The following is a 23,452-nucleotide window of genomic DNA, read 5'->3' as shown; positions in this document are numbered from 1 at the left end:
CAGTACTTCAGTGGTGGTGCAGTTCTCTCACTCATCATGGTCCTTGCAGCCAGGAACCTCAGTTTAGAGCAGAAAAGATATAACCCACTGGTGGTCTCACACAGCACACAAAGAGGAAAGCATACAAAAAGAAGATACCAGATTTTCCTCAGCAGAGGTCCATCTGTTATTACATCCTCTTTCTGAGGATACAGCAGATACTCCTAATGTCTGCATTAGGAGTTTCAAGCTGACACCTTTGAGCAGAATACTGGACTTCATTGACTAATAACTAAGTAAGAAAAATCAAACATTAACCTTATTAAAAATGAAGGACATCCTGTAAATGTGACATTTAAGGAAAGTCTTCAACCACAGGCACAGTCTGAATCCCAGTGTCAGGTGCTGAAAGTGAAGGGTGTCTCTAGCATAGATGGTAGTTAAGTCTATAGTTATTATAAACTGCATAAATTTTCACAATGGCAAAAGCAATCTAAGCCAGGTCTATTATGGTACCATCAGTGCTGCTCAGAACTTCAAAATTAGTTCACAGCACCCTCTTGCTTTATGACTGACAGGTAAGTAGCATGCTAGCAATCATTTTCCTGCATCCTACTTCTGCCAAAAGTTAGGCCCTTCTCTTTTAAAAGCATTATACTAGCAAAAATGGAGCAAAATTAAAACATTTTCTTTTCCAATTAAAATAACTACAATGAAAATGGAACTGCTTTCCCTTCTAGCCATTCTTATCTAAAAGAGATACTTAACACTGTTTGTACAGTACATCCACATTTGACTTCTAAAACTGAACACAGGAGTGGAGTTTGAAGCCTTTTTTAAAAAAACATTTTTCTTTGTGAAGAAGCAGAATTTAGCCTTGGCCATTTCTCTTAGAATGATTCAACTGCTTCAAAATCACTTCTGTAACCCAGGAGAAGAAATGCAATGAAAAAAAACCTCAACATCCTGGGCAGTTTAGTTAACATTCATTTTTCACTTGTAGATTTTACCTTACAGAACTACAATAACTTCAAATACTCAGGCACAGAATATTACTTAAAGCCTCCATCAGCAACACTGCTGTGTTTATCAGCCAAAAAAAGTTACTTAGGTGAATTTTCCCATTTTTTTCAAATCACAGCAGGATTTCTAACACAGAAAGAAGGCAAGGCAACAAAAATGAGATGAAATTTGAAAACTGTGGCTGTATTTATTCAAGCTAAAACTAATCTAGTGGTTTTCAGACTATGTTCTTTGTCAAAAATCTGTTTTGTCCCACATTCTGTTAAGTGGTTCTTTGACATTACCTCTGCTCTGTGAGCCAAAACTGCTGCCAACAAGCCTCAACTGAGAAAACACTATAGCTCTGTTGACCTCTTCAGCTGTTTATATTCATATCAGCTCCTTGCTCTTGACCATCTGACCTCCAGCTCCCAAACACAGAGCAAAAAAATTTGGTTTAGCACCTTATTCTGTCCTGCATACCTGGAGTTATATGAAACAGCCACTTCCTTGTCTTCTGCTCTGAAGTTTTCTCCATAACATGGTTTTATACCAATAGGTGCAGTTACAAAATTTAAGAATTATGGAGTTTTTAATACAATCAAAACCCAGAGAAGCTGAATGATGGCTACCAGACATCATCAAAGCAGCTCTGGCAGTAGAGCTCAAAGGAGAAGGCATCTGGAACAAAAGCACAGCAGTGCCAGCTCTTTTGTCCAGAGACCAATTCTTAGGAGCTGCTTGCTCAGTTGGAGGTGTCTGTTAATGCAATAGAGCAGCACAGCTGCAAGAGGCTGACTAGTTCAGGTAGAATGCTGGTCAAAAATGTGCAGTGGATTCTATACACCATGATCTCCTCCTTGACTCTGAGTTTTTAGCCAACAAGTCACTTCAGTGTCTTTAGCTATGGACCTGCAGCATTTGAAGGTGGTGCTGCGACCGAGGATGTGCAGCTGAATTTGACATCAGGATCATACCCAGTACTCCTCACATACATTATTTCAAAAATGGCCACCATACGTTTTAGTTCACAGCTACAGATGAGCAGCTGGTTCCCATTTCAAAATCTGATTTGGAAAATATACAAAACCAGCTGCACTCAGTTCTCCTATCCTGAAAATCTCGTTCTTTAAAAATATTTTCCATATATAATTTACAGCTTCTATACTTTTTTGGCAAAGGAAAGAAAACAAGTTCTTAGACTGTGTAGTCTGGCTTAGTCTGAAAACCCAGTTATTTTAGACAAATTTAGAATAATTAACAAATTTAACAAAGCATTTCTTTTTATCTGTTATGGCATTCTTAAATCAGCTGGTATAAATGTTAAGGAGGAATCATTTAAGTAACTGTTTTCTCAGTATAACTTCAGTAGAATCACTGTTGTCCCACAGCTGAAGACATTTAGTATTCCAGAAGTCAAACATGTGTTCATATTATAATTAATTTTTCAGAAGACAAGACTGTAATAAAAGATTTTAATAAAAACTTGATAGTGTAAAAATATCTCTTAATGTCTGGATCATGATATCCTACCAGAGAAATGGACTCCATAGCTTTTCAGATGACTCCAGGGCTGCCAAATGCAAAACCTCTAACAAGACAGGCTTTCTATTCTGCACCTACTGAAAAAGGCTAAATAAGTAAGTAAATAAATAAATGAATACATTAATTTTAATGGTGCAGAACCAAAGTATATGTAAGAAAGTAGATTTAAATATTATTGCTAAATGTGGAGATTTGCATAGCTGGTTAAAGCACATGAGATATGAGATTACTGTGAGAATTGTAGGATTTCAGAGAATTGCACAAGTGGTTTCTGTTCTTACATATGGGACCACAAACACAGATCTAGGCAAAAAACAAGCTGATTAAATATTTGCAAAGCATATACACTACCTGAAATTAACACTAGTTAAATTCTTTGCAACAGATTATGGCTTATTAAAAGAACACTGTTTTTCTCCTGCATTTTTATCTCTTCAGATTTGAAAACTCTTCCACTACTAGTAACTATCAGGACATCATTTCAGTTTATCTAAGACACAAATAAGCTTGCTCCTATTCATATGTTCTGTTGAAGGAAGAATAACTCCTATAAATAGTTTCCAGATCAGAGCTCTATCCCAGGAAAGAGCAAAGATCCCAATTATCTATTCCACCAAGGTCTTTTAGAACAGGGAGAGAGGAAAAAAAAAGAATAAATGAATTTACTTATAGCAGTAGAAATTAATCACAAATTTAATTATAATCAAATTAAATTAATACATCCTGTAACTAAGTATTTCAGAAATAGTATCTATGGTTCTGTGATTCTAGAAAGCACATTTGATTTTTTTCTAGCAGTACTTAACTCCATTTTTTTAAAATTCTGCATAGTTCATTTTGAGCAATCCCTGCCAGCAATCTCTTTCCAGTAGCCATTTAGGCTTACTATAGATCAGCAAGTACATGAGCAATTAACTTTGATGACAAAATCCACAAAATTCTGAAATATACTTCACTAATTATTCTCTCACTGTTTCAAAAGTATAATGTTTGACATCTTTCTGGTTTTGTACAAAGTTAGGACCCATTTTTAAAAGGAGAAATATCAGTGATGTGGTGCCAGAGATAAAACAGTAAAGACTTTTCTTCTGCAGGAGCCAATGCAGGGAGAGCAGGACAAATTCTTCCAACCACATTATGAGGAAGATCTAAAAAACAAGGGATTAAGAAAAAAGGATCTTCAAATCACTCATACCCCAGTCAAGTTTTCAAAATGTGTTCCTTTTTTTCTCTCATATACACCCCCAGTTATATAAAGATGACCTACCAGATGACTATTATTTGTTTCTGGGGATACAATCAGTTCCTTTGGAACTCCAAAATCTAGTTGTTAAAATAAATTCACTTACAGAACTGCAAAGAACTTTTATGATTTTGCAATTAAACAAGCACATTAGCTAAACAGATAACGTGATTTATTCAGAAGTTGTTAGCACTGGCAGCACTGTTGAGTGTCTGTGAAGTGTCAGTTAATTGCACTTACATATGGTAGCAGGCTTGAAGTGTCATATTGCATTTTTCAGCCATGGGTAATATTTTTTACAGTGGTTTATAAACACCAGTGATTGCTAATGCAAAAATAAGATGTGAATCTGGAATTTCCAAAAAGGGTAAAAAATTCTGCATATACCAAATACTGTCTCCTTGCCTCTAGATTAAAAAACAATAATGAATCAGTGAAATGAATCAATTGTATGATGTTGCAATTAAGAGCATCAGTCTTTAGCTCCCTTCAATTAAGCACGCTCTCAGTTTGCTTTATTGGCATGAAATTGGTATAGAGAGACTGCAGGGACAGAAGGAGAGAGGCAGTTCTCAGCATTCAATTGATAATGTACACAACTCCAGAATTCAGCTCTGGAATGCTTTTGAATCCCAGTCCCAAAACCCTGGCAAAGAGTTCATACGACAAGGCTTGCACAGCTGAAACACTAACAGCCATAACCTCAGTATACAGTTAAATTTTACAAGTCAGCATTTTACAAGTCAGCATTTCAATCCATATTTAAGCACCAAAAGAGAAGTATCCTGATTTTCAGGAGTGCTGTTTGTCCACTCTTCAGTACACTATATGGCTAGGCAAGGACATATGGATTACTGCTAGGATTCTAGGATGGCCAGGGAAGCCACTAAAGTTTCCACTGCAATTTTGCTTGGAAGACTAAAGAGAAGTTGTTGAGTCTAGCAAGGGCCCTGTCGTGCAACAATCTCAAGGAGCATGGATAATTAAATCCTGGGAATACACCCATTTGCCTAATCTGGGACTATAGCTCTTTGGTTAATGCCACTGTCTATTTTTAATACAGTGATGACAACACTTAAAAAAAATGACACTTGGGTACAAAAATATCTAAACTTCAGTTCTAAGATATCCACTGAAGATCCATGGCAATGTATCTATTCTCTCATGCTAGATTTTCTTTAAAAATTATACAACTACAATGAAAAACAGTATAAAAATGCAGTTATACAGCAATTTGCAAGTGCCTGACAGACAGAACAGTGAGCCATGATGGTTTATTGCTAAATCAGCCAGTGGCAAAACAAGTCAGTAACAACCAAATGATGAATAGGTAATGTCAGTGGTATTTATTAATGGCTTACTATTTGTAGGCAACCAGGCAGCAGAGGCATGCATGGGCATGGGCTGAAGCACTGCCATGGATCAGGAATCTCAGCAGCAGCAGTTTGGGTGGTAGACTCTGAATAAAGCACATCAGTGCTGTTCTCTGGCAGAGGTGGAGGACCAAAGAGAGATGAAGCACTGAGCTACTCAAATCCAGTTAGACAGACCAGCAGTGACTGAAAGTTTTCCTGAGAGCTGAAATATAGGTAGAAATACTTCTTGACGTCTAGTGGGAAAGAGACAGAGCTGGGATAAAAGGGACATAATTTACTGCATTCTGATGTGAACTGAAGCCAAACTTCTGATATTTAACTTTACTAGAGTTTCCAAAAGGGGGGAAAAATAAAAGGAAAAAAAAAAAAAAAAAAAAAAAAGAAACTGCTGCTTCTGACAGCCTGGAAAACTACTGTACTTCCGTAACAACAATATAAACCTCGTTAAAATATTACACTCACACAAATTATTCAAATAAATCAACATTCACTCCATTTACAATACAGTGCACCAGCTAACTTCTGTTGGGAATGCTGCCCACCATTTGCTGGAGCTATAAAAGATGAAGGAAAGTAACTGAGATTATCCAGGCCTTTTCCATTTGAAAAATCCCTTTCTAAAACAGTTTGGAGAAGAAAAGACTAGGAACAGCATGTTCTACAGTTCTTGAGTTTTGAATGGCTGCAGCAAGTCTGGGGCATAATTAAGCATTATTAGAACATGAATACATCCAATTTGAGCTCCAGATTCAGTTTTGGTACAAGAGACATATTAAAAATACAAAAATATTCCCCCACTTTCTCTATCTTATCTCAAAACCCAAAACAATAGCCTTCCCTCTCAGTATCATGTTTGAGGATTTTGTTACTTTTTGTTTTCTTTAAAGGATGAATGAGGCTTTATTTCTTAGGCTCCTCTGCTGATCTTTGCTAAGAATTTCTCTAAGGTCTTGCATCACAAACAATAATAGGTTTCTCTCTGCAAATAAACTTGATGTGATTAGGTTCTGTCTATCCTGCTATGATTTTGCTTCACTAATAGACTCACTTTTCCTTATGCACTACTTACTGCATCCAAAAAGTCTGTAGAGCATGTATGTGTAACATTTCCAGCAATGATATATGATTTAACCACCAAATGAACCAACAGGAAAGGGAAGAACAAGGCACTAAATAACAAAACAAAATCAAACCAACCAACCAACTAAAAAAAAATTGCTTGCCTACATTCTTCTTTTTGTGATGAATTTAAAAGGATATTCATACTAGGAGTGAATTAATTAACCTACTCCCCCTTACATAACAAAACTCACAAAAGAAGACATCTTCTACCAAGTCTTCTTTCCTCCATGTCAGAGTTCCCTGGATCTGGCAACTGAAGGTGTGCTAAATGTGCACACAAGCATCCCATCTCAAGAAACACAGGACAGTTAGTTTAGTTCTCTTTTTCCTCTACACAGGCAGGTGAGGACAATTCCAAGCAGGATACCCTAGTAAGCACTGCAGCCTGGGGAATGATTCAGGGTTCCTTAACAACCTTCCTAGAGATGGCATCATCTGTTGACAATTTAAATGTTGCAAGTGGAATCAGTTAAGAGTCATCATGGTTAATCACAAAATTTGAAGGGTCTCCTCAGGCAAACCATCATAGTTGCTTGAACTATTATAACAAAATAAACCCTGATTATGAAACTATTTGAGTTTTCCTCTTCTACAGCACTGTCCATTTCCCAAAGAAACAGTTCCTTTTTTAAAACAACAATGTGGGGTTTTTTTAGTCCAAGAGCCTTTCTTAATAGTCAAACAAGCTAAGGACCCTTCTGAATGGTTTTATCTCATGAGTATAAAAAAGTCCATCTGGGAGTCTAGGTGGCCAAGGAAGTCTGGACCCAGGTAGTTTCAGGAAGAACACAAACTCATCAATGACTGGAAATGAATCTCAGATGTAAGCACAAGAAGGAACTGGGGGTAGGTTCAAGAGCAATTGTTGCTGTAGTCAAGGCAGCCTACAGGCTACTGCCAAAGGACCCACCTTTCTCATCTCCTGCTGTCCACAATGATCCTCCTTAGGAAGTTAATATTCACTGCATGGTGGAAGGAGCAGGTAGTCACAGACTTGCAAAATTGCTTCAAAGGGCCTAAGTCCCAATGAGGGGAAAAAATCTCTATACAGAAGGATCTTCACTAAGTCTGCCATAGGAGGGAGATGTTGCAGCAGCATTTCTTCTGAACACTTTCTGACAGCCACTTTAGCTTGATCAATATGGGAACACACAGGCACGATGTAAGTCTTGGTCTTGTACCACTACAGTGCCAAAGAGGACAGAGGCACCAACGCGCCTACACCTGTGCTTGGACACACTGTCAGAATGACTCTGTGGTCCAACCACTCCCTTAATGATGCATGGCTATATGCACCTTTTAAGTTGACTTCTTGCCAGTACATTCTCTTGCCAAAAGTAAGGGCTGCATGAATTAATTAATTTAGTCACAAATTGAACTATATTCTAATGCAATCTACTAAATGAAAACAGCTATTAAAATATTTTTCTATTTTGATTTTGTGGATATATTGCTTTTACAGTTGTTCTCAAAGTTAGCTAAACCATGTTTACCATAAAACACTGCTTTAAAGTAGTACATGAAGTGAAATGAAATACTGCTACCATCTGTGAATAATGTAATCATGCAAATGAGGAATAATGACTACATCATGGTAATTTAGGATGGAACACAGTGAATTACAATTGTCAGCAGCTTGGTTTATAGCTCACAAACTTGAGAAAAGCACAGCATATAAAAAGAGTGGGGAAGGATTTAATCAAAATACCATTACAGAAGAGAACATAAACGACACATGGCATTACTTTTCAAGGGTCCACCACTATTATTTGTATCTTGAAGTGTAACTGAAAACTTACCATCACACACACACAGAAAGATAATTCCAGTGATACAGGGCTGCTCATACACACCACAAATCCGCAGGGTTTAGCTTGTAACAGAAGAATAATTCCATCCAACTCTTTGGGGTTGTGGTAGCTAGGCAAGGAAATAATCTATGGAAATTCCACCAGATTCTTTCCATTTTTTAAGTTTCCTATCTGTTCATAGGCCAGAGATTTTCCCTGCCCACTATAATGACTTCTATTGGGGATGATCTGAAGCAGAAAGCAAGCTGGTAGGATGCTGTTCTTCCCTCCTCTGACATTCTGTTGAGGGGTTCAGGGTGGAGTTATCTTTACCAGATTTGTGAAAATGAAATATCCTTTGAAATGGGGAAAAAATTCCATACTCTTTAAATCTCCTCCTTGCATTGGACAAAGAAATTCAAGTCCCTGCTACTGAAAAGATGCTGTTTTCGTCTCCTTTCATTTCTTGTTCTGTCTCCATTCTACATATTTTCCCCTCAAGCATTTCCATAAACCTTTCACTTTTGTACATGAATACCTCTTGGCCACTGATATATTTCTCTTTGCACCATCACAGTTGAGCAGAAAAGAAACAGGAACTGGAATAAAAACAGAGTTATTTTCTCTGGTTACACAGGAAGCTTTGGTGGATCAATCCCAGCCACCAAAGTGTTGTTTAGCAATCCCTCCTCTCAAAGTTTCCTCTGTAAACAGAGATATTTAAGAACAACTTGTCATTTGGAAAAATTTACTTGTCTATATAAAATGTTTTATGACCCATTTTTCCACAGGGCAGAAACTGAACAAATGTGTCTGAATTCCAGTTGATATTATGTTCTTCACTGATGAAGACAACTGTCCGTCTTCTTCTCCTGTCATAAAATATTCTTTCCAATTAGAATATTATTGTTCCTCTAAATTACTGCACTGACATAAAAGCAAGAACCACCTGGTAATGCCCAGAGAAATTATAGTATCTGCCCTCAGAGAGGATAGCTGCTGGCACTGGTAATAAATAAATAAAGAGATAAATGTATACATATGTAAATAAATAAAAGCTGTTCACTGGATTTTTGTCATCAGAAATCCAGATACTTTCCATATGTTTCTGCCTTCCCTCATCTGGGAAAAATCATAATGTACTAGTTCCATTCTGCCATGATAGCACACTGGATACTGTACCACAATCTTTTAGTAATAATTAGTTTAAATTTTGGGTTTGTTGGTTTGGTTTGGGGTTTTGTTTTCTTTTTATCCTGACTCTTTCATAAATAATTTTGCTTCATAAGAAGAACTTTTTTTGGGGTAATATCAGCAGTGGCTGAGAAGGAGGAAAGTATAGCAGTTGACGAACCTATACCTTTTTATAAAGCATTTTCTTTATTATCATGCCATTCATTGTATAAAGGAGATATTCCAACATGAAACACTATAAATTATGCTGCATAAAAAGTTATAAATTGATAAAAATTTAGATTTTCAAAATTTAACAATCATTCAAGATGACATCTAGGAAAATTCCCTGGAAGCCAATAAAAAGCCTGTACAGAGTGCACCGCCCTGTACTGCTGCCCACTTCTTCTTGCTCTCAGGCAATGCTGCTAAAACCTGGCTCTCACTTCTGCTAGCATTTGGCCTCTCAGGAGAATTATGAAAGTGAAAAAGATCTAAAATAGGTATTTTACATAGCTTTCTGACTTGAAAGTATCTGTCATCACCCCGTCTTTAATTTAGACTTATTAAAAATACATGACAGCCCCATGCTTTACAATGTTAATGATTATATATGTCTTGGAAATGTACTGAAAACACCATTTCAGTGTTTTCAGTGACAGCAGATTTCACCAGAATTTGCCCATTCCCAGAACTGATTAGGCAGTGCTAAATAAGAAACCTTCTTTTGGAGCACCATGGCAATAACTAACAACAAATATGACTAACATAAAATTTGACAGACCAAACATGCATCTAAGATTAGCAAAGCAAATACTCGCTCAGTGAAACAGCCAGTAGAAGGCCAAGAAAAGTGAAAAGAGGAAAAACATAATAGAAACTTTCATAAGGAAAAAAAGAGCTATATGTAACCAAAGTATACAATTACAGAGATCATCACAATGTTTGTAAAGGGAATCATGATCTGCATGTTTAACAGTCGGACCTGCTATGCCAGAATCAGCTCTAAGTGCTGAGTCTGCCAGTGGCACATTAAACACCAATCTGAAGTTAGGGAAATGTAAAATTACTGAGCAATTTGACTCAATTTTGATTGAACTACATCACTTTTCCCTTCACCTTAGTATGGGTATCATCATGAATGTAGGTGTCACACTACAGGCAAAACAATTCACAAGTAAACCACGCAAAGTTGGAATTACAAATTTTAAGTGTTCCACTTCAAACATGAACTTCAACCACTGCTGACCATGACAGACTTAGCTGAGAACAAAGTGATCTTTCAGAAGGTCAAACAAACATGAATTGTTCAAAATTGCTCAAAATTACAGAGCTTTAAAGATGTTTAAGTAAAAAGTGCATGTCAACCAGACCTTCAAACATTACTGAGATAATCTTCTGCTTGACTCTGATTATTTCCTTTAGTATCAAGAACAGTGGTTCATTTTAAAGAAAGGGCAAGTTAGAGAATGCATTATGTTAGAGGTTCTCAAAACACAGACCACAGAGCAATTTCTAATGCTCTGAACATTGTTTTGGGGAGGTGACTATTAGCAAAGGTCATCAATGTTATCTGCAAGGGAATATTCAGCAGAGTAGCAAACATAGAACAGGATAGAGTCAAACCAGCAACTTCCATAGGAAGATTATGAACAAGGGAGTGGCAGTGGGGGTGATGGGGAAGAGTATAAGTAGTACATGAAAGAATATGGCTTTCATGCACAGAAATTAATACCACTGCTTGGCCAAGTTTCTTCTGCACAGCAACCAAGGCAGAAAGAACAGAAGTTATGTATGCCTAGCTAAGGTCTCAAATGCAGATGGGGCACAAGGCAAGACTGAGGAGCTGGAAAGTATTTCCAGGTTCCACAGCTCAGCTTCACCTTTGGGAGGCAGAGGCAGAAAACACTTTCCTCTAAGGATCCTGGCAGCTGAGCTATTTCAGATATACACATTGAATGCAGAGCTAGAAATTCAAATACTTTAACAAACAAGGAAACTATGAGCAAATGTGTTATTTGACATGCAAGGAGAACTATTTTATATCACAGCCTAATAATAAATTTAACTACTTTCTGTATATGAAGAAAGAAGCAGTGAAAGAGCTGACTTGGTACCAATACCATGACATTTAAAATTAAAACACTGAAAAGTTAGTCGTGTCGTGGGTTTTGTGGGGGCAGAGGCAGGGGTTGCCAATAGCTTCTTTAAGGCTGCTGACATCTCATGTATGAAATCATAGAGACAGAGATCATGTAGGCACAGCACTAGGCACAGAAAATTTTTAGGCAAATATTTAACAATCTAAATCTTGAAAAAGAAGTTTGAAAAACTAGTTATGTTCAGATGAATTTTACTGCTCATATAAGTCATAAAACTGCAATATTGAAGGTAAATAGTTAAGGCAGTTATAAACGCGTAAAATAGTATGCTCAAAAATCATCTGGAACCTAACAATTCTGTCATCTTTTAATAAGTTACTGACCTTTATTTCTCTCAAGATGAAGTTCACAGTGGAATTCATCAAAGTAGCACAGATATATCACTTACCTTGCAGTCACAGCTTCCATGAATTCATCAAGAAGATCATCATAGGCTTGCCCTCTAATTCTCTTGTGTCTCAGCCCAATATACAAAGGATCTTTCAGCAATGCCTGTTGAAAAAAAAATGTTTGAAATATTACATGAGCAAGTTACAATACTACACTCTTAGTTAATAAGAAGGGGACAAAAATACAGTGTTTGAGGATTAACCCAAGCATATGAAGTACATATCAATTTATCCACCTCTACAGTAAGACCAAAGAAACATAAAGAGATTAAATAAACACCTTTTTGTATCAAGGAAAAGGGATACCCTAGTCTCAAAGGAAGTGTATACTTTCCAAATGAAAAAGTACAGGTTACTCTGAAACGTCAGGTTTCAAAAGTATCTTTTAAAGCTTTAGTAAGTAATTTTCTATTTTTCTTTTATATCCTGAAGGTGCTCTGACATTTTAAAAAGCCATTTTCCTTAATTTTATCATTGTGTTTCACAAATCTCTCTCAGAGCACATCCCTTCAATTGTGCTGATGAGCTGATACTCAGATAATGTGCAGTTTTCTAAAATTTAACATGCCAAAACATAACCAACCCTTTGCCCTTTTCCTTCCAAACTTATTAGATTATCAGTTTATATTCCAGAATTAATCAATTCAGCTATCCATGTTCCATCAGTTGGATATGATTTCTGAATTTGTCTATGCTTAAATCTTGTACTTCTTCTTTCTTTAGCTTTATGATCCATACTTCCCATAAAAGCACTAAGCCTGTATCACTCCAAGTCTTCACTACTAGAAGGTCTGATGTATTTCCAAATTATAACTTAATAATTACTAAATTTATACTTTCTTCTACAAATTTCTTACTAAATTTATACACCAAATGTCACACTTCCACTGGCTTTCCCAGGAACTCAGGTAAAAAGACACTCTTTGTTATTATTTCTCACATGCCTCTGAAAACAAATAAGCTAATTTCCTCATTGTATATAGTGTGCAATCCTCCAACACGTGTCCAAACAGCTTGTAGAATAGGTCAGAAGCTTGACTAAACATTTTTCATCCAAAAACAATTTGTAAATTCAACAGGGTAGCAGGAATTTTTTGTGCATCAGCTTCAACTAGAAAAACATTGTAAAGAAAAATACAGACCAACTTGTCTTTCCAAGAGTCTTCAGAATGCAAAATGAAGAAAAAGTCTGGAAAGCTTTCTCTTCCTGACCCAAACTGGGAAACAGAGATCTGATTTCTGAATTTTAGAGAAGTGCCTAAATTCCCATTCCAGCTTTGTTTTACATTGTAAAACTGAAAAAAAATTCCTCTGGGTCACAAGCCCCTGTTAAAGAATTATTTGAATCAGTATGAAACTTAAAATCTTTGGTGATATTCTGCCTCCCCAGGAGTTCCTGATACAGACCTATAGAGAGACATGTTTGTCTCTCCCTCACTTCATTCCATTTCCACAAAGATGTAAAGAAATAAGATTAGAATGTTTTAAAAAATCAAGCGGGTTTAAAAGCTGAATTTTCTTGCTAAAAAAACTTGCTAAATTAACCACCAATTCAGACCAATTTGTAATACATTACTTACAGCCATTCAGATGTTTAGTTCAGCTTTTTGAAGTGAAACATGAATAAAGCTCAAAATTAAAATTACTTTATAAGTGAAGGTGACATCATTACACTGTAAGTAATTTATTTTTTCCCTTCACTAACACACTGTAACATTCATGTCTAAGTAGCACATTTTTTCAGAAATAATTTTGCCTGTGTATTCACTTTATCCTAAATATTCTAGCAGCAAAATCAAAATAATAATTCTGTACCTGTTCTAGATACTGCAGGAAAAACTGACAGAGTTTGATCTGATATCTGTCAAAGTAATTGTCCCTTTTGTATAGTCTTGTTTTGATATAATCACTTCAAACTTTGTAGTCAATAACTATTTCTGAAATTTTTTCATTTCCATTTTGAGTTTGTCTATTCATTAAAAATGACCTCAAGAAAACCTGAAAAATCAAGGATAAATTTATATATCTGGGAGATGAATTCACAGGAAGTGCAAATTAACTTTTTAACAACAGGAAATCTTCAGGCAATTTTGGGGAGTCCATACAAGTTGTCTCTTGCATCCCACCAGATTGAGCACACAAGGTTGGAAAGAAGAACTACCAATCCTCAGGAGCCTCTGTCAGGAACATCACAGTAGGACTCAGAAACAGCAATCTCACTTCTAAAATCCCACTGCTGCAGTTTTCCATGCCAGTAGGCTTTTATTTCATGTCCTGTGCATGGATACCGCATGTTCCACTGGCCAATTTGGAGTAAATAACTTAATTCCTTTCCAGCTCCCCTAATTTTTCTTCCTAAACTGATTTGCTCTTTTCAAAGAGCTTCCACAAGCTTTTTATTAAGCAATGTCTGTTTTCCCATTTTATAAAACAATGCTCCAAATGAAAAAAAAATCTTTGGTCCCTTTATTTTCTAAATTCTGAAGACGTGTTTCTAAAACACTTTGCAGCCAGACTGAATCAGTCTGATTCCTCCAAGAAGGCAGTTTAGATGGGCAGTGATTCTGTGAAAGTTCAAGAGAAATAGGCATCACATTACTCTGTTCAAAAAGTGCTAAACCGGCCATGGTTCTGCCTTTAAATGTACATAGGCTCTTACACTCCTTTTGCTACTTCTGCATTTTTCATGTCTGTGAGCATTTAAATCTATAGTCAGTGCAAAAACTCAGAACTCCAAAGTAGTTCTATTTATAGGACCACTGCTTGAGTATATTGTCCTTGATGCTGAAATGTAATGTGAAATATTTAAAACAATTAATTTAAATATTTAACAATATTTAAAAACAATTTAAAACAATTATTACAGTGTTTCTGGAGTATTTATAAACTTCTAGCCTGGGAAGTCTCACAAGCAGAGACAATTAATTCAGCAACACATCTCTGATGAAAAGCTTGGCCAACTATATACTCAGAGTTCAGAATTCCTTTACAGCTCAGTGCATTCTGCTTAACAAACGTTACAGTTTGACATGAAATAGCCCCAAAAAGTTCCTTTATGGTCCTGTTTGGAACAACGTATGAAGAAACCCGTGGCGGACACAAAGGAATTAAACATTCAGCAAGTGAAAAGAACAGTGGTCACGTCTGCGCCCTGAGTGGCAAACCATTGTGGAGCCGCTCCCTTTCCAAAGGCCGCTGAAGAATGAATAAGCTGCTTAAGCACATTATCCCCTTATTCAGGTCAACACCATGCAAACCAGGACCTTGGTGCTTGTTTTATTTAGAGGGTTCACACTTCTTGAGAGATTAACATTTGCTACCAACTATTTCATGGCTTTCAAAACAGATTACCAAAAAAAAAAATTCCATCGTACAATCGAGTATGTCAAACTGACATGATGATTAGGTACTTTTCCTCAATGACTTGGGTTTCTTTTGTCACCTAGCTTGTTGTCAAAGCTTAAACTTTATTTTGTTCTTTTGGAAATCAAATCTCCCTTGAAACATAACTCTCCTTTTTCCAGGTTAGTAGGTTTGTTATGCATATCACATGATACTAAAAAAGTTAATGCCAGCTTATTTTTCGACATGTTTATTCTAAGACTAAAAAAAAAAAAAAAAAGTTCTGAAACATTTAGGTTCACCAATGTGGTACGTTCAAGCTCTAACAGAAATAGTATTTTCTAAGAATAAAGGGCTTATTTAAAGTTCTGGTAGTGAAAATATCATGTAGATCTATTTAGAATTAGCTGTCCAAAATAATGAGTTATTTGAAGCACCACCTGAGCACATTAAAACTGTATTGACCTTTGGGGGTTTTAAGAAAAAGGCAAATTGTTTATGCCATCTTACTTAAAGAGATCAGCAAACCATCAAATTTCAAGCAAGGCTGAGCTGTGCACCTGGCTCTAATTTAGCTACAAAAGCCAAACCAGTGAGAAACAGAAAACTGCACACTTAAATATTTCATCAGTTGATCACAAACACACTGAAATGTCATTTATTCCCAAACTTGGCACTGAGATGTTTCTTTGGAACAAATACATACTTCAGTGAACAGCTTCATGGAAAATTGTAGGGGAACATCTGCAAGACCCCGAGCCTTTCCACTGAAAAAGATGGAGCAGAGATAGTTCAGAACCAATCAGCGCTACCTAGACAGTGTTTGGTGTATCGTAATGCTTCAGAGTAGCAATTAACCCCACACCATTAAAATGCCAAAACCCTCCAGCAGCTCTACAATGGGAAATGATTTCCACTAGAGCCACAGTTACAGAGCTAAAAGAGGACTGTATTTGTATGGGACATCTGAAGCTCTGGGACAAAGACATGCCACATGCCAGAAATTAAACACATTTCAGAGCATGATTCATCTAACAGGGCACACAGTTACCAAAAACACCAGGGGGAGGCCGCTGCATTTTCAAGTCTTAATATTTTCTTACATTGATAAATTTTTTTTTGTAACTTTCCTGTCTCAGTTTTAACAGGTTGGGGAAGGGCTGGTGAGCAAGGAGGGTTTCTATTCTCCAGGTAAGTTGCATATTCCAAACTTTTTATTTTTGTTCCACAAGATTGAAACTTCACTTGAAGTGAAATTTTTTCCAATAAAACCACTTAGCCGGTCAGGAACATGTCAATGCTTTGGACTTAACTTCAGCTTCCATCAATACTCATTACCCAGTAATCAATCTGCATTCATTTAAACTTTCAGTTTGTAAGCACAAACATGCTGAATCACAATTTTCTGTCCTTCAAGAACTGCTTACAGCTGCAAAGTGTTTTTCACAGCATTAGAAAGAGCATATAGGATTTCAATTTATACTAGACTGGAAGGCCTTTCTTTTCCTTGAATAAGCTTGCTTTGAAGCCTGAAATACAGGATGATGATACCCTTAAAATGTGTAACAAATTCTGTGTTTCCAAATGCTAAGTGAACTTTGGATGACTTGAATGCTACTAATTGTGTTTGAGAGTGTAGAATACTTTGAAAAAATAAGTTGCATAATCAAAGAACTAAAGACTATTTCTGAAATTTTGTTTTCTTTGAATTACACTAGCCATATGACATACTCACCAAGAAATCACGGCCCCTCCTATCTAAACACCAGACCTTTATCAACACATTTGCAAATGTTAGCAAGGGGCCTCTTGCACAAGAATAAAAGAAGCCTTACTCTCTGTTTCTCCCTAAAAGAAGGAGGTCTCATCTCCTTCTAGTATTAGTCAGCTGATACTTTATCTAGACATCCTCAAAACAGGTATTGGCATTCATGGTAGTAGCTCTTCGGCCTTCAGTTTCCTCCATGGGCTCCTTCATAGGATAGAATGTCACAAAAGATCCCAAAATAGAAAGCCAAAAATGGGTATCACAATGGGTCATTCTAGTTTTAACCGTTGAGCTGTTTTAAGTGTGCTCACCTTGCCAAAACAAAGTGGCTGTCAGTTCTTTAGAGACAAAGATATGGCCATACTATAATTACTATTTTCCCACTTGTAACCCTGAAAACATCACTGAAAACTGTCCCTTGTCTGTTCAGACAAAATTCTAGACCTTCAATAGTGAAGAGTTTAAAAGATAATACATTCATAGTGCTTCTTTGTCATCAATCTTGAATGTAGTACTTGAAAGGAATGACTTCTGTGGAATAAAGTTATTAGCAAAGAGTATTATGAATTTTTTAGTTCAAAATACAAAAATTTATTAAAACTCTGGTGAAGCAATAGCCTGATGTAAAAGAAAAGTAGTTATGGTGTTTAAAAATTCTGCTTAAAAGAATTTAAGGTTGTGGTAAAAAATACAGAGTACATATTATCTTTCATATATGTATAATGATACTATAGATTTGCACACCCGGACTAGACTTTAAAAATTATTTCTCCTTAAAGACAGGCTTAATTTATTAAGCCCAACTTGTTCTTTAATTTCATAAGGTTATTAAAGTGTCAATGTGACCTTTACATCCTGTGCTTGCTTCTGCTCAGGGAGCTTATTCATTTCTAACCTGAAGAAGAATTACCAGTTGTAGCTTCAAATGCTCATTGAACCTTGTCGCTTATATTCCAGTGATTTCCCATGCATGAAGATAGCCTTGCCCAGCTGAAAAACTGTCAGCTCCAGCGAACTTTAACAACAAAATAAAAACCCCTCTAATGGCTGGAAAGAATGCTTCAGGAAGGAATCTTGTAACACGCTATGAAATTACCACAGCCCATCCCCAAGCAAGCCTGCACAAAGCCCGGCTGTGCCAAGGACATTCTGTGGGATGTTTCCGGCGCATGTATGTGGCACTGAATAAAGGCCCCAGTGTGCGAGAGCTGCGGGCAGACTGTGGCTCTGTGCCCAGGGGCACAAGCCTCCAGCCCCCTCGCACGGCACCATCTGCCTGCATCCCTCCATCCCGTGCCATGGCTACCAGAAGGGCTCTTCCAGGAAGTCAACCACACTCCTGTGAGTGAGCACGCAAAGCTAAAGAGCACCCAGCCCCCCGAGGGTAACATTTACAAACATATCTGAGATACACAAATGTGCGGTTATGTGAGCACTCACTAGCAAGGGAGCACCAATGCAAAATCCAAAGACAGAAGTCACAGCATCAAGGGGCAAGATGCACTTGATTTTTCCGATTTTTCAAGGGACTACTGTCTCTTCCAAGTCAGACAATGCATTTGTGTTTGGGGCATGACTCACTTGTGTCCACGAGTCAGTTTGTGGAACCAAGTGATGGATGAAGAGCTCATGAGTTGTTGACGGTGCAGGGGCAGAGAGCAGTGCTGCCTTCTAGATACACCTGAGTCACTCTCATAGCTAAACTCCAAAATGTTGGGAATGATAAAATATTTTAGAGAAATTATACTTGTATAGAAATTTTCTCTTATGATTTTTAGGTGTAATTCAAGATTTCTGAGCACTTGAAACATACAATACTAGTTACAGCCAGTGGTCCATTAATGATGCATATGCCCAAGAAGTTCCTTTCTAAACAAACTGGAATTCACAATGACACCTGAACCTCTCTACTTGGTGGGCTCTGAAAACTACAAGTAATACACACTACAGCTAGGCTAACCATATATTGCCATACTTGATACTGAATACGAAAATTTAAACATTTTTAAAGCAATAATACATCTTACATCAGATGAATTATATATTTTTCAGAGCAATTTGGCTTTCGTTCCACCTGCTTACCTCTCCAGTACACAGTATAAGATACACACAACAATAACAAAGCTTTTTCAGTATGTTACCATTGATATTAAAAAAATTATTCCACTAAATTTACTTGGACAATCTGGCAAAAACTACTCTGTGCACTTTGATCTTTATGGAAGTTTCCAAACAGGAAAGACCTGGGAAGAGCTGAGTAGTGAAACATACCTCAAGTACAACTTTGCTATCCAACAGATAAAGCAAAAAAATAATGGTATTTCCATGAAAATTTAAATGCCTTGGAACCTTTTTTCAGGCCAAACAGCTTACATTGATGATTTTCAACCAGTTTAACTTCTAAAAGCTATTAGAAGTATGTTTCAGAGAATGGCCATCATGAGCCATGCCCTGTTCATAAGGAGAAAAAAAGGCATTTTCCTTAGGATTGGATTAGATGTTGTATATCAAAGTACTGTAATTGAAAAAAGAAAAAAACTGCCTTCAAAGCTAGCACGTTAGCTTTACAGGTTTTCATACCAGAAAATGAAAAACTAAAAAGTTTTTCAATTCTAAACATAAAATTGTGCCAACATCTTCTGTTACGGAAAGTTAGCTTCAAAACTAACATAATAAATTCCTTGTTAGACTGATTTAAAGCACCAGAGCTCTCCTAGTACCATGCTGGTGTATCACCACCATAGAGATTCATCAGGTCCTTCTTTTAAATCTACATTTACTTATGCACCAAGTGGCAGCTGTCACAAGCAGCTCATAACTAAGGCACATGATTACTAGGAGGAAGGGGAAATAATTTCTAATATTGGAAAAATACTGAGGAAAAGTATAGAAATATCTGTTTCCTGTGTTAATTGAGCCAACCTAAAAATAATGGAATGCTTTCTATGAACAGGGCACTGTCACCATGGATGAAGTACATGTTCTTTACAGAACAGGTTCTCAAGCATTAGAACAAGCTGCCCAGGGAAGTGGTTGAGTTCCCATCCCTGGAGGTATTTAAAAGTACATGTGGCACTTTCAGGACATGGTTTAGTGGTGGACTTGGCAGTGCTGGATTAACAGTGGGACCCAGTGATCTTATAGGTCTTTTCAAACCTAAACGATTCTAAGATTCAACCTCCTACCAGAACCATATCTAGCAGAGTTAGTAAGGAGAACAGGGAGGGTAATTCATCGTGTATTTTAAGACAACAAAACAAAGCAAAACAGCAAGGTAAATACTCTGTATTACATTTAACAGTCTGCGAGATCTCTCCTGGTGTTAACATCTGTCTGCAGGGATAGGGACAGTGCCAATTCCACAAATGCCTGTAATTTGAGTTGGAACTTGGAAGACACTCAGAACCATGGTTTTGGAGGAACATTTCATCAGACACAATTTTAGCATGCATAACTCTTTTACACAGTAAAACTGAAAACAAATGGTTGTCTGCATGCCAGTGGCATTTCTTGAAAAACTTAAATCATTTGCCTATTGAGAAAACAATAGTCCTGAAGAATCCAACATCATTTAGGACTTCAGCACATTGTGCTGCATGTAATCACTAATATTTTAACATACAAACAATAGTCAGAAAGAAATCTGAGAAATTTCGTGTATTTTACTAAAGCATTTTCAGAAGAAATCTCACAAGAAATCTCCTAAAACTCCTGGTACCTACTTTCTATAAAAACTTTTCCTGAATCACAGAAAAGGCTCAGATGGACCATTAAGCTCCCTACACAACTAACACCCCACAGGCACCACAGACTTAAAGACTACAGTTTCTTCTTCATGAACCCCAGCTGCTACATGGCTAAAATCTCAGTCACATGTCCTGTCACACATCAAGAAACATGTTACAGAACCCTACACTTTGAAATACAGCTGATGGATAATGGGAACTGGAAGCTATAGAAATAGATTATTATTGCAACCAAACCTTTAGAAGTTTCTTGCTCTCAAAAAACATGAGGAATGATGTGCTAAAACCTACTTGAAGGTCCAGCCATAAGGGCTTATAATAATTGACAGAAGGTGGCCAAACCATAATCTTTAAGAAGAGCCCAAACAGTACCCATGGCAGCCTATGTAGGACCCTAAAAAACAAGTCTAGCTTCAGTAAAATGCTTTAGAGAGGTTGGAGATATTTATCTTTCTTTTTTCCTGTAGTTAGCAGGAGAGTAGCTATCTCAATACATTACATTTTTTAGCTTAATCAAGAGAGTGACAAGATACAGCTGCTTGGGGTGGTTTAAACACTTTAATACATCTAACTTTTCTATACTATTTTTGCAAACCAAGAAACACACATCATTTCCTTTATGTTCATGTACTTACATTTACAAATTTTGTTTAGGATAGGTAGCTGGAATGTCTACTTATAAGGATTCATCCAGCTTTCAAAACCAGACAAAAATACAGAAAAAAAAAAAAAACCTAACAAACCTAAAATCAAAAAGCAAATCATCAACAAAGTGAATCAGCAAAGAGTAAAGACTTATTGTTTTGAAGATGACACTAGTAAAGGCTTGTTATTTATTAGCAGTATTCAGAAGAATGCCATCTTAATAATTTTCCTTCATCTGAAAGATTACAAAGATAACATAAGCCTTAAAAAACCTTCAAAGACCTTTTTCTCTCATATTTAATATTATACTAATAAAGAGGATCTTGCTAATATTGCATCAGCTCGCATGTTATCACAGCAGAGTGTCTCAAGTACATCAGACTGAACAGAATTTTAATATATCAACAGATACCATTTACAGCACTGAAAATCTTGTTCTAGATTACCAGTATATCTCATTTCTAAACCAACAGTTCCGATATTTTGGTTTGGTTTTTTTTTCCCATTCACATGTAACTATAAATCTCCACCACTTGTTGTGACCTCTCCTCAGTTTTATCAAACTTATATCTATTTATTTCATTTACTTCCATAAGCTATTTCCACATGGTCTTTCCTTTGACCCTGACATCCCTGTCTCCTGTGCTGACATTCAGACATTTTCTTTCTTAGAGCCAAATGGGTTGGACCTCTTCCTACACCAACAAGTCACATCAACAGTGTCCCCTGGACTGAAAAAAGTATGTTGATATTATTTTGGTGCTGGCATCTCAACTAAATATCTGTCATATCACTAGTAAAAAAAAAAGAAAAAGTCATTCTGTGCACAAAGCAGACTTGCTAGTGCAAGGCCAACATTTGTAAGAGCACCTTTAGAATTCAAGCGTGACAAGCTTTGTCCCAGATGCTAGGCTGTCTTATGTGGAGCCATAAATAATACATATTTTCCCACCTTTTGTGATAATAGCTATATTTATGCCCATTCCTTCTCTTGTCTTCCCTGCTTCCTGTGAAATTGCTGACGAGGTTGACAGCAGATACTGTGAAAGCCAACGAAAACAAACACTATCTGTTGCTGTCTTCTGAGCATAAAGAATTGGAAATGTCCAATGTATCTTCAAACAAAGTCTGCCATCAATTTAGTCTATGGATATTCATGCATGCTATCCAAAATAAGCATTTCCAGATATGAATTTCTGCCTTCTTTCATAGATCCCCTTGCTCTGGAAAGTGAAGTAAGAAGAAATTAAATGGACTGACAGTAACATCAATACACAGCTCATTCTCTCTAGTGTCAGCTGAAACTGAGATTTAAATCCTGTGTCACCACCTATATTCTTTCTTCTAAAACCCTTCCCCCTCTTCAGCTTCTCAGGTCTTAAAAATCATTGCCAACACATTGTTTGGTAAACGTGAAAATCTGAGGCATCACCTAGTTTTGTCACATTTTCTGTGGTCTAAAGAAATAGAACATTTCACAAAAGAAATAATCATAAACAGCAAATTTCACGATAATAAATTAACAGTCTCAGAAAAAGAATACCATCTATTCCTAGCCAAAATGACAATATTTAAAGGATGAAAATAGATCAAAAGTAGCAGACAATTGCTGAGATCTTCTCACGCACTAAGCAATGGAATGGCATTTCTCAAAGAGCAGTGGAATGACACTTCTCAAAGATATCAAGAGTTTGTTTACTAAGAGGTTGACGTAAGTTCAAAACCAAATTTCAGTCTCTGTAAAAGTCCCCTGAGTAACACAGTAACCACATATCAGATGCAGAGAGAGGCAAGTGAAGTGCAAATTGAGTATGAATTCATGTTAGGTAACTTAAGAACCTATACTGGATACTCCTACATCTAAACTAGTCTAGGTTCTTTTTATAGTCAGCAAGTAAAAAAATATGTTAAAAATGGTTTTAAAATACAATTTATTAGACTGGTTTGAGACAGTTCCTTTAAAAGAAGCAGCACTTGTTCCCCTTACAAAATTAGCCTAGGAGGACTAGCTTAGGTAGAGATGACAAGCTCCACATCTCTTTATAAGTCTTTCTGAGCTTACCTGGTTTGGCTCTAGACTCTCAAGACTGATAATTCAAACACAAGATTGTAACTGTCCATTCCAATGAACCTTAAGTATGGGAAAGAAAGAGGCAGAAACATCACTGCC

At 36.7% G+C, this 23,452-nt stretch overlaps 1 protein-coding gene across 2 annotated transcripts in view; it reads right to left on the bottom strand.

Moving 5' to 3' along the window:
- Positions 1–23,452, bottom strand: part of ME1 (malic enzyme 1) — a 152,672-nt gene that overhangs the window by 56,241 nt on the left and 72,979 nt on the right. For both annotated transcript variants that reach the window (XM_053937907.1, XM_053937908.1), the window contains exon 6: positions 11,781–11,884. In XM_053937907.1, the coding sequence (XP_053793882.1) occupies positions 11,781–11,884 (104 nt within the window). The remainder of the gene's footprint in view (positions 1–11,780; positions 11,885–23,452) is intronic.

The sequence above is a fragment of the Vidua chalybeata genome, chromosome 3 (assembly GCF_026979565.1).
Source record: "Vidua chalybeata isolate OUT-0048 chromosome 3, bVidCha1 merged haplotype, whole genome shotgun sequence".
Lineage (NCBI taxonomy): Eukaryota > Metazoa > Chordata > Aves > Passeriformes > Viduidae > Vidua > Vidua chalybeata.
Note: the sequence above shows the minus strand (reverse complement) of the source record. Positions and strands in the feature narration are given on the sequence as shown.